Source organism: Sarcophilus harrisii, chromosome 3 (genome assembly GCF_902635505.1).
Source record: "Sarcophilus harrisii chromosome 3, mSarHar1.11, whole genome shotgun sequence".
NCBI lineage: Eukaryota > Metazoa > Chordata > Mammalia > Dasyuromorphia > Dasyuridae > Sarcophilus > Sarcophilus harrisii.
Genome location: NC_045428.1, coordinates 349,446,725 through 349,459,006, shown reverse-complemented (window position 1 = coordinate 349,459,006; position 12,282 = coordinate 349,446,725). Strand labels below are relative to the sequence as shown.

The 12,282-nt window shown below is 35.2% G+C and overlaps 1 protein-coding gene across 2 annotated transcripts in view; it reads right to left on the bottom strand.

Annotated features, from left to right (window-relative positions):
• Window positions 1-12,282, bottom strand: part of ARHGAP15 (Rho GTPase activating protein 15) — an 818,783-nt gene that overhangs the window by 761,658 nt on the left and 44,843 nt on the right. For both annotated transcript variants that reach the window (XM_031963678.1, XM_031963679.1), the window contains exon 2: window positions 12,041-12,219. In XM_031963678.1, coding sequence (XP_031819538.1) covers window positions 12,041-12,205 — 165 coding nt within the window. In that variant the 5' untranslated portion in view covers window positions 12,206-12,219. The remainder of the gene's footprint in view (window positions 1-12,040; window positions 12,220-12,282) is intronic.

The following is a 12,282-nucleotide window of genomic DNA, read 5'->3' as shown; positions in this document are numbered from 1 at the left end:
ATTATTGCCCCACTCAACATGCCCCTTCTCTCCTTTTCTTTCTGTTTCTCTTTCTCCCTCTCTCTCAGATGTAATGGTCCATTATTTTACAGACCTTCTATGAGTGGGGAGGGAGGGAAGGGACCTTCTTCCCCCTGGCAGTGATATCAATAACAGTGAGTACATGTGTGCCTAAGCAAGCTTGAACCTGCCTCTGGGACTTTGACCATTTCTGCTTTGTGTTTCTTTCACTGAGCATAGTGACTGTTGGACTGAAGGAGGCTATCCAGAGCCAGGAGTTTTCAGAAAAATGGAACCCATGCCTGGGAGCATGAGCCAGGAGCCAAGGAGGCACCTTAATGAAGGCAAGCAAGGTTGCTAACCTCACAGGTACAGCGAGGAGATTTGTTAGTGTAGAAATAATAATAATACTTTTGCTATCACCTCTATAGGGTTACTAGCCAGGAAACCCCTTGTACTTATGCAGTGTCAGGCACTGCACTAAATGCTGGGGATATTTTTAAAAAGGCAAAAGACTGTTCTGGCTTTCAAGGAACTTGTAGTCTAATTAGAAAGCATTCCATTAAGTATTATAGAAATCTGCTATTTTTTTCCTTTGTTTTGGGGTTAGATTTAAAGGAAAGGTATTGCCATCAAAATCAGGAATTCCTGGCAATCCTCGCTTCCATGTCCAAATGCAATGTACACTGAATACAAAGTATGAAGCAGAGCACAACTATATAGTAAAGTATCTCTACATGTAGAAACAGCCCAGAAAGTACTCATTCACTGGCCTTTTTTTCCAATCTGGTACCAAACACGAGAAAGATTGAAAGGGCATTGATGTTTAAAAATAGGACCCACAATACCTGTTCACTTCATAATGAAATCTGAATCTTTGTCATTTGGTGTTTTTGCCAAGAGGAGAATGCCAAAGGTTCCATTTTAGGACAGTGATGTCAGAAACATGGAGGATAAAGAGAGCACATCCAGGAATGATCATTCTTTCCTGAATATTTATTGATTTGTTATTGGCATTAACAGTGTCAATAATTCATGGTAAAAGAGGAAGTCTCCATTAAAAGGTAAGCCATAGTCACTGTGTAATCAATATGGAGGACCATTGTAAATGATGGATCATTAGATACTGGCCAGATAACACTTGATCATGAACTCCAATACAGATCTTATTAATTATTTGTTTCTCCAGTTTGAGATTGAGTTATATAGATTAACCTGAATTCCCAGCTATACTTCTATTCTTGAATATGCAGTTTGCTTCTAATAGATCTATTTAAAGCAGGGGTTCCTAACCTTTTTGTATCTTGAACTCCATTGCCTGGCTGGTGAAGCCTATAGATCCCTTCTGAGAATCATGTTATTAAAAGACTAAAATAAAATAAACTATGTAGGATTACTAACCAATTAGTTAGTAATATAGTATTTAATGCAATATAGTAATTTTAAAAAATTTTTCACATCAAGTTTATGAAGCCCAGGTTAAATACCTCTGGAAAAAAAACCCTGTTATACAAAGTATTTGGTCTAAAAGTAAAGCCTCAATAATTAGTTTCTGCCTTAAATTTTCATTTTAAGTTGCAGCAAAAACAACACACTCACAAAAAGAGTTGCTTTTCTCTCCTGTCACACTATATTGGGTCACTTTGTGCCATGATATGATGTAATGTAACTCAATGTGAGGAGACACATGTCCCTTCTCATTGGAGATTTAAAGAAACAATTAGATTTTTTTGGTTTGTTTTTGGTTCATTTATATATTTATTTATCTTTACCCTGTGGGAAGCAAAGCATGTCAGGTGCCCAGAAGTAGCTGAAGAAGTTTGTGATTATCTCTATGCTAGTTACTGCATTTTTTTTTTGATGCAGTAGCATTTTGAAATCAACAGTGATTTTTAATAGAATTTAAAATATCAAAATTTCTGTTCATTACATTGATTATAAAAATCAGATTATAATTTCAGGATGTTTTCAAATGCACTCCAAAAAGTCTTAATGTAATCATGAAGCCCTAAGCAAGATGTTCATTTCAAAGAGTACCACTGAAGTGATTTTACTTATTGTTCAATAAATTTAGCTAAAGCTTCCTTCATTAAAAAATCAAATATTTCACATTCTCTATTTGATTAAAGAACTAGTCTTATAAAATATCTGGAGCTTTCATACCAAGCCCCAACAAAATTTGATATGTATTTTTATTGTATCTTCATGCTCCTTTGTAAAATGTTATGGATAGCCAAGATTGATTTATTTGATTTGTGATTTTCAGCTGCTGTCTTGTGAGTACGAGTATGTGAAACCAAAATAAAATACCAGGTGAAAAGTTAAATCCAGGGGTGATGTAACTCCATGGATTTCCACCTCTGCAAATTCCTGGGTAGTTTGGAAATAATAAAAAGAATACGACTAAGGATAATATATCTTCTTATTTCCCCTGTGTTACTTCAGTCCAGGCTCTCTTTGTCTTGTCTTTGCTACATTACTTCTCCTTTTAAAACTTTAGCTCATCCCTAAACCTCTTTGACATAACCTAACACTATATTCTGCTCTTGCTCAAATTCCATACCACTTCCCTAATAATAAAAGTATCTATGCATTGTAAATGAATGTCATAAAAATCAATCATCTCAAAAGGGGAAGGAAGTACACAAGATTATAAGTATAAAGATAGTAATATTTCAGGGACAGTGGCATATCACTGTACATTTGCTAATTATGAGCAATATACATTAATGTCAAAAGTAATGCCATTTCCTTTCATTTTATTGTTTGGAGATGGTTCTGTTTATCAGTTTTTAATGTGCTCTTTGAAAACTGACGTGTACTTTACCCACATCTCTTTAGGAACACAGGGATTCAGAGGCTGGATAAAATACTTTCATGCTTCCAACACAAACCTGAGAGGGTAATTAAACAGATGGTAACAATAAACCGAATCTCAAAACATCAGGGACTAGAGTCCCTTATTAAAAGTATGCACACACTGAAGGGAAGAAAAACTCTGGGGAAGGGTTTCAGCAGCTAACACCTTTGAGCCAGCCTGCACCTCAGAAGCAGGGGCTAATAGCACATTTAGAAAACCATTTGAACCCTTCACTATACCTCAAGTCAGACGGGTTCTATCCCCATAACCCACTAAATCGTTAAAGTATAAACCGTGTTTAATATACAAACAAGTGAGTGTGAGTTGAGTACAGAGTGCTCTTATAAGGCAATAAAAATGGATTTCATGTTTAACTTTTGCATTTAGTACTCTTAATTTATAGTGATGTAGTCCATGTCATCATGAACTGTAACTGAGGCAGTGTATAATTTTACCCCAAAGTCTGGATATCTGAGTTGAACAGAAAGATTTAAAGATTCAGATTCAACCTTAAGTTAGGGGAAGGGAAAAGAAAGTTTATTTGCTCTTTTTAGTCTGGCAAATGGCAATGGAATTTTTATCACACAAAGACAATAGCTGCAAATAGACCCCACTGATGCAGTGGCTCGTTCTCTCTTTTTTTTTCATTCCTGAAACTCTAGTGATCTAGCAGAATCTCAACAAAATACTCCATGTCTTAGAAGCTTCAATATATTCAAGCCATATCTCTAGAAGTGAAATATAACTATGGAGCAATTTTCTAGACATTTGGGGGAGGGAATAGAAAGATAAATGGATGATAAAGATTCCAATTAATATCCAAATATGTTTCCTTGAAATTTCCCCTAACATTCCATCTCTGCTTCATTTTGGAAACTGTGTATATAATAGTTTTAATGATAAGTCAGAAATTATATCCTATACAAGAGTATATAGGTGTGAATGTCACCTCTGCCACTTATTAGATATTTAACTTCTCAGGCCTCAGTTCACTTTTACGTAAAACACTCTAAATAACCTATAAAATCTCTTCCATTTCTAATGTCATAACCAAATGAATTTAGAAACAGGTATTTAGTAAAATGTTTTACAAACACATCATGAGGAATATGATCTAAAAGAAAGCAATTAAATAGTTATTGTTGGGGAATGGGGGAGCTTATTTTACATAGATACAGGAAAAACTGTGAATCAGAATTCTCCAATCTATTTTTGCTATTTATAGAGGCTTAGAGATGGACAAAGAGAAGCAAAGAGAGGAAGAAAGCACATCTTTCATGTTCAGTTTTCCCATCTGTAAATTAAGGTAAGAAACAGTCTAATTCAAACTAAATGTTCTCTCTGGTCCTCTCCTCTAACACTTGATAAATATTTGAATCTTCAGACTATCATTTTTTAACTTTTTCAAATTTAATGTTTTTTTTAAATATTTTTTCCTGCTTCTCCACACAAAAGCATGTTTTAAATTAAATTTTCATGTGGAATATTAGCCATCGAACCTTAGCTACAGTATGTTTTCAAGTGACATTTATTACATTTCCAAATTATTTTAATATTGAAAAGTATTAGAAGCAAGGAATAAGGGGAGGAAAAAAACAGCATAATTTGGAAGATGGGAGAAGTGTAGTTGATGCCATATGGGGTATTAGGTAACTATTTTAATTAGCATATATACTTTCAAATTACTGATTATGAACATTAGGGGACCTCAGATTTTGATTCATCAGGAATTCTCCTTTATGTCTATTCTAAGATTTAAAAATGAGACCTCTGGCTCTGATTCTCAGATCTCAGAGCTATCTCATGTGCCTGTGGAATCTGTTTTACCTGGAATCTCTAGTACTGCTCTGCCCCCTTGTGCTACGATAGTGAACTCAACAGAATCAGAGTTCGCCTTTATCTTTGAACATAAACTAAAAAAAAAAAAAAAAATCCTACCACTGTCACTTTTCACTTTTCTGGCAAGTTCAAGGTCAGTGTCTAGCTATTTTCAGCTCATCTCGTCTTGATCCATGCAGAGAAATGACAAGGTAACGTGATGCGGGGTCAGCTGTATTACAGGAACCGTTACATAAACGGAGAAAGTGGAAATCAATCCTAGCTGACAGTGTCTTCAGGATAATCAGAGCTCACTCGATGCCGTTGTCAGCTCCCCAGCATCAAACACCATGTTACTTCTGTCAGATCTATTTAATAAAACTCTATTCCCACTTTTAGCAAATCACATTTTTTAAAATGAGCTTGAATATCATTTATAGCTCGGACAACCTGAGAACTTTGGATTTGGAAATAATCTCAACCACCCTTTACCCCCACCGGCTCCCTGAAAAGATATTTTAGCTCATGATAACCGTAGTTCCTCCTGTTGGTGCTGGCAGCGAATGCAAGCTACTAATGTGAAGTGTGCCATGCTTTGTGTGATCTGGTCAGGCTCTTCTTTCAGACTGTTGCAGTCAAGTCAATCCCACTATCCCAACATACCCCTCAAGATCATTTGCTGGAACTGTGGGTATTTTTCTTTCGGATATTATTCTCTAGAATACCCTTTTCCTTACAAAAAAAAATCCTTTACTCCCCACCTTCTCATCTTTCCTAATGTACAATTAGAAGCATAATATTTAACAAGATGTTCCCTGTTAGTGGTCCGTGTGTTGCAATGAGAGCATAAGGTATGCCAGTTTAGGGAAAGAATAGCTATTCCATCCCACCCACCTTGTGCTCCCATGGAACTGCCAAGCATGCAGTACTCCATTGAAGAACAATTTACCATAATATTAGTTGTCAGTAAATTCAAAGACGGAACTCCTAAAGCTATAAAATGGATTAGAAGCAATTTAAAAAAGAATTAACAAACTAGAGTAAGAGTATACTGTCAACAAACAAATGCTTCATCATAGCACTGTAATTTGGAATTTTAATTACCCCTCTGCTTCTGTAACAAAACAATGTCTGAACTGGCAGCTATTTGAATCTCTCACAGGTCATTGAGCATTCTAGTTAATTACTCTATGAATAGCCTGTTTTTCTCCCCTCTGGAAACACGTTTCTAATGGCAGTCAAGGTCTGACAAATGTGTCATCTACATAATTAGCTAGGAAGCAACACAAAACATTAAACATGCTTTGTGCCGACAACTATCAAAACATTTCATTTGTTGTCAATTATTCATTACTTTGTAGGTTCTGAAGGGGTTGTTATTATGGAAATAAGTCCAGATGCTAACAAGGTTAGAGTTTGGGATTCAAATTAGTAATCAGAGGACTAACTTTAAAAAATGTATCTCATGTACATTCATAGCCATGTTCAATCACTAGGATGTCACAAGTAAATTTAGCTATGTTAAAGTTTCTGTAGTCCCAGGCTCTGCACAGACTGATGGTCCTTTGGAAGACTAGAGTTAGCCCTTTGAAGTGCCAGCCTCTAAACTGAACTAATAAACTTTTTCAACCTTTGGCAAGCCTAATTTGTGCTTAGTAAACAGAGTAAAGATTTTCACAGCATGAGATGATGTGGATTGCAACAGCAAAGGGAAATAAAAAGCACTGAAGGTTTTTTAATCTTTTTCCCCCAATCCTGCAGCAAATTGTGGAAAGGTCAAAAGTCCAGTTATTAAAGCTTTTTGTCTGTGTGGAATACACTGGACCAGTTAGCTCTGGTAATACTTGAGCCTGATGTCGCCTGCACTTTTACTATTTCTGACATTCTGACTCCTTTATTATATCGTAATATTTTGTAAGAAGGCAAGAGCAGAAGTATTATCTTGAAAGCTACACTCGCAAATGTAGATAGGCAGGATTAAAGGATATTCACAACAAAATTGACCTCTCTGTGCCAAAGAAAATGCCATTAGAAGGAGCGTTATTGAAAAGTCATATCTGTAGCTTAGATCTAGCTTGAGCCTCATTCCATCAGGCTCTAGTTTCTCCTTGAAAACCAAAATGGCTTACATGTGCCATCCTACACAGCCCAATAGAGATTAGGAACAAAACCCTGTTTTTACAATGATGAGATAAGAAAGAGTTAACTGCAGACTGCACCATATATAGTGAGTCCATAAGAAGTAGGCTAAATGAGAGAAACAAGACACAAATCATCTTTGTTTAGTACTCTACTTTACCTCACCTAATTTACTTCTTTTGTATGGAGTGTCTGATCAGATCTCTGTACTGAAAAGTCAGATATGAAAGACATATGCATATGTATCAAAGAAAGACAGAGACAAGTCTATCAGAAGAAATCAACGAGATGGGTTTTCTGAATCGCCGACAAAATAATATTGTGCTCTGGTGCCAGGAAATAATTTTATGCTGGATGCTGAGAATGCCCAGTTAATAAAGATGATCAGCCACTTGCTAAGAGGAAATAATTGTCAGTATCTATATTTTTCAAAGCAGGAACACATCAACATCTTACACTAAATAGGGCACATTAAAATAAGCTTTAATAATCTTTATGCAGAAGGAAACTAATCCATTTTCAGATCAGACGATCCACAGCAATAAAAGGAAATCATCAAACTAAAAACAATTTTAGAAATGGCTGCAGACTCTCATTTAATTAACATGCAACAGATAATATATTTATGAGGAAGTCAAAATATTTAGGAAGCCTATAATCCTGTAAGCCTTAATGTGGTATAAAAAAAACACAAATAAATGCAAAGTGTTACTGTTACACATGCCTGCCTGATCAATGGTTTTCACATATCGATCTATAAATGGAGTTGACAGTCTGTGTTGGCTGCACATTTTCCAAGCAGCTCTATTTTTGTACAAAACCAATACGGGCAATTACCTTTGTTGGAGATGCCAAGTCTTATCAATTCAATGTGATTTAGTGTCATTTTAATTAAATATCAGGATCCACTTCAGGACAATTTATACAAACAAAGCCTCATACTTGACTATAAGCTTGATTTGAAGTAAACACGGGCAAGCTCGGCAATCTCATAATATTTCTCCAAAACTCTGCTAAACAGAAGGCTTATATTTTTAGCAATTTTTAAGTCTGCCTTTTTGGCTAGCCACAACTTTGGCAAGTATTCTATGATCACAGGAAAAAGGAACAAAAGAAAAGTGTTTCCTGTCTTCCCAATAACATATTTTTTTAAAAAAAGAAGAAGAAATAAAACAACACAGGCTATTTGGTTACAGAAAAGAGGGCTCTGATATGTTAACATTTTTGAATGATGAGACCCCTAAGTCTCAATCAGAATACCAATAAAAAAGACACGGAATTATTTGCATTAGTTATGAATGAAGCAATGAACTTCAGTCTGGTTTAAGAGAGGAAAATAGTGAATATTCATATAGCTTTGTGGAGGAGACACCAGCATTAGATGTAAAAACTGCTCTTGCTTGCTAAAGCCAGTATTTGCAGTTTCATGATTTCTTCTATTTAAACTCTTCATTAATATCTATTCTAAACTGCCTAGTATTCTAGCACATTCCTATTATAAATAAGACCAACTAGAAAGCTTGAGAAACTGTATTAAGCCTTTCAAATGAGCTAGTTGCTGTATTGCATATTAGCTTTTTTAGCCTTTAAAGGGGCACAATTCACTTGCCTCTACATTTTATACAAGCTGAATATTTTACCTATGTTGTCACATTATGGAAAAGAAGAATCAGTCCACCTTGAGACAGATAAATTCTGGGTGTTGTGGAAGTGATTACTGATTACTTAGACCAGTGAGCTCTTCCCTGTCAATACAGGTTAGCAGATCGCCTTCATTGATATACTCTCATGCTCCACACCATTTCCCAGGTAGCAATGCTCAGATTGCTACTTTAATTTTGCAAAGGCTTTACTCTATTGATCAAGTGAAAAATGATTACTTGGTATCTAAAGAAAACAGAAGACACGTTTAATATATTTCTAAAAGATTAGCAATACAATAATAACAGGGGCATTGATAACTGATTTTCTCCATCTAAATTGCCTCCAGAAAGTTAAAGAGACAAAAATAGAATAAGCTTAATAGATGCACATAAGCATGCACATATTTTAGGGGCAAATTGATGTTTTATATATGCTTTAATATATTTATCTACTTCAAGCTATGAATCAGGACACAGAATAAATAACTGACATGACAATGATACACTATATTCTAAATTGTGTTCCAAATTCCCAAAATAAGTCACAAAGTGCTTTACTTATCAATTATGTTTATATGTATATATTATATATATACATATATATATATATAAATATGCACACTTCAATGAAAATATAAAAATATGAAAATATAAAATCTCACATATGGGGAAGAAAAAATTGGATTTTGATCCCTAAAACTGTAAGCAACATTCATATTAATTGAGATCATAGTTTATTTGAACATTTAAGCATCTTTTGCTTCTTTTAAATGATTATTAACATTATTTTTACCAAATACACAATACAACAAGTTTTCCAATATGTTTCAATTCTAACTCATTCAATCTTTGTCACAATTTTGTTATGTAGATGTTATTATTATCCTCATTTTGTAGATGAGAAATTTGTGATCCAGAGAAGAAAGGTGACTTATCTAGAGTCACATATCCAGTAAGAGTCAAAAAGGAGGATGCAAATTCAAGTCTTCCTGACTCCAAGTTCCTATCCTCTATTTATCACTCCATTTTGAAGCCTCATATAATGAGCATATCAAGTTTGGTCTGGATGAAGTCAAATCTATCACTTCCCAGTTCAAAAAAGGCTTTCTGTGCACTTTACATAGAAATCAAGTTTTAATTGAGTGCCTACATGTATTCATTATGAGATTTGCCACTTACTACTTGTACTTATGGGGCAAGTAAATTAACCATCTTTGGAGCTCCATTTCTTTATTTATAAATAAAGATTATTCAATTTGATGACCTCTAAAGTTCCTTTCAACTCTGAATCATCTTCACTGATCTCCTTTCCTTTATCTTCTACCTCTTTCACCACTTCCACCATCACTGCCATTACCACCACCACTACCCCCTGCCCCAATTGAGCTTTTAGTTTGGCTTGAGCAGATAACTTTAACAGGCTTGTTTGAATAAATATGCCAAAATACTTTTCATTCTGTCAATATCTAGTCAGAAAATTGTGCATGGCAAAAAGAGATGAAAAGAACTGAGACAGAAAGGAAATTAGTGCCATGGCAAGCTTTCAATATCACACATCTGAGCCAAGTTTTCTTGGTGAAATGACATATCCTAGCGAAAATACCCCTTTTATGTGATTATGCACTGAGTAGACATAATCCAAAGTAACTTTTTTTCATTCCTTACCCAGGAATATACATGGTCCACACTAAGAATTCAGAAATGGAAGTTAGGATAATTACATCTCATTTAACTTCGCCAAACTCTTACTCTCTAACAGTCCAGCATACAACCCCCTAAACTAAAGTTATGTAACAAGGTAATATCAACAATGAGAAACTGCATGATAAAATCCTGCCCAAAAGTGAAAAATGCTAATTTTGTCTCATTTAGCAGCTGGATACAGAAATGCTCATTAGTTTTAAGAGGGTTAATCCTTTTAACTTTTGCATATTGATATGCCAATTATGCCTAATTGTACAAGAGGCATCAGTCAAGGTAATAGTGCATAAACACATGAAAGTTATTAAGTACATCCCAACATGTAATAAAGTAGGTGTTAATTGGTAGCTGAGTTCTGCAGGCTATTGAGGTGGATAATTCATTGAGAGATGGATCACTTGTAATTTCTCTACATAATTCCTTCTGCAGTCTCATGCTGTGATGTTTTCATGCTTGTCAAAAACAACTGCAGCCTAGTGCCTTTTGTTAAACACAGCCAATAAAATATGTTAGGCATCATTAAATATACTTAACTTTTAAACTTTTTCAAAGGTACAGTTCTTACTGATAATACATTATAGCATTTCCAATAATTTACTGTAAACACTGTCTGGAGTTCAGGGTTGAGGAACATTGTAGTTGGTGGAAAAGCTAAGTCAGGTTCACAAAGCGTTTCCAGCTGATGATGATACTTTCAAATGAGAAAGTAAATAAAGGGAAATGAATCTCTCATTAGTTACCTTGATCTAAAGAGATATTTCTCACTCCAGAAATATAATCATTGCCTTCCCAATGCCAAATTTGTCTAAGTCGACTGAAGAAAGGATGATTAAAATCATATATTTCTCCAGCTCCCGAGAAGAAATAGCTGTGGGTTAATTTTACAATTGAACTTGGAATGAAAAATGCAGAATAAATACAATTGGTAACAGGCTACCCAGCAAGTTTCTTCCATTTAATAACTCAGTTAGGGATCTAAATATTTCATGGGCACCTACTATATTAACAGAACAGCCAATTAATAGCCCACATGGTTTAGAAGGGTGACTGGGATTCGGAGGCTGTCCCTAGCTAACCCATCTCTCGCTCTTGATCTTGCTGTGAGAACAAAATAGATATGGAGTCCAAAAGAGTGGCTAACATTGCATCAATAATTTTGTAACATCATATGGCCTCAGCTGCAAGTTACCACCATTATGAAAGAAAATTAACCAGAAGAGACTCATAGCAATCAGTTTGTTTAGTAGCTCAGGATGAGTGCAGGGGCAGGGACACAATTGGCAATAGAGTTCATCTCTAACTATTGTATTTCAAATCTTTCTGATAAAAAGAATCTCACAAAATAACTACCTTGCCAAACCTTAACCAGACATACTCCCTTGGTCCTTCAGACCCATCATCATATCCCAATATCCAATCATTTTTACCTCATAATATTTGGCAATTTTGAGAAAGGGATACTCTTTGGGGGGAAATTTTTTAATTTTCAGTTTGTTCCTAGCTAATTTTAGCCCCTGGCTTTGGGAAGTGATATACTGTATTTGGAAGTACAAACACCACATGCTAGCATAGCCTCATTATTTTTATGACACTGAAGCATGATAGTGGAGGCCCTTAAAATGAGTCAAAGGTGCTCTTCAGTCTACCACCAAATCCATTTTATAACTCTGGATTAAGCCCAGCTCTTTCTCTCACAACTGGGATGGACGGGTGGGCAGGGGAGGAGAATATTATGACTATAAGTAGGAAAGATAAAACACATTACAGAAGCAGTTTTCTTATGTGCATTACAAGCACAGATAGAGCAAAAATAATTAGCTTTCAAAATTTTTTAACAGTAAAAATCAGTACGGTAGTAAACTCAGGGTATTTTACTTACAGGTTCAGTGACCTTCCCAATATCAGTAAGGATCATGGATTTACTTTGGCTCAGTCTGTCATGGTGGCTGTTGGCATTTTTGATCCTCATTTGTACGGCTCCTGTGCTTTGGTTGGAAGAATTCCGTTTTTCTGCAGAGGTATCAGAATTGGTAGAACTCTGCATGTTAGAGTGCTTTCCTGAAAAAATGTAAAAAAATATTATATTATTTTAAGTATATGTATTCTTTTAGCAGAGCATAC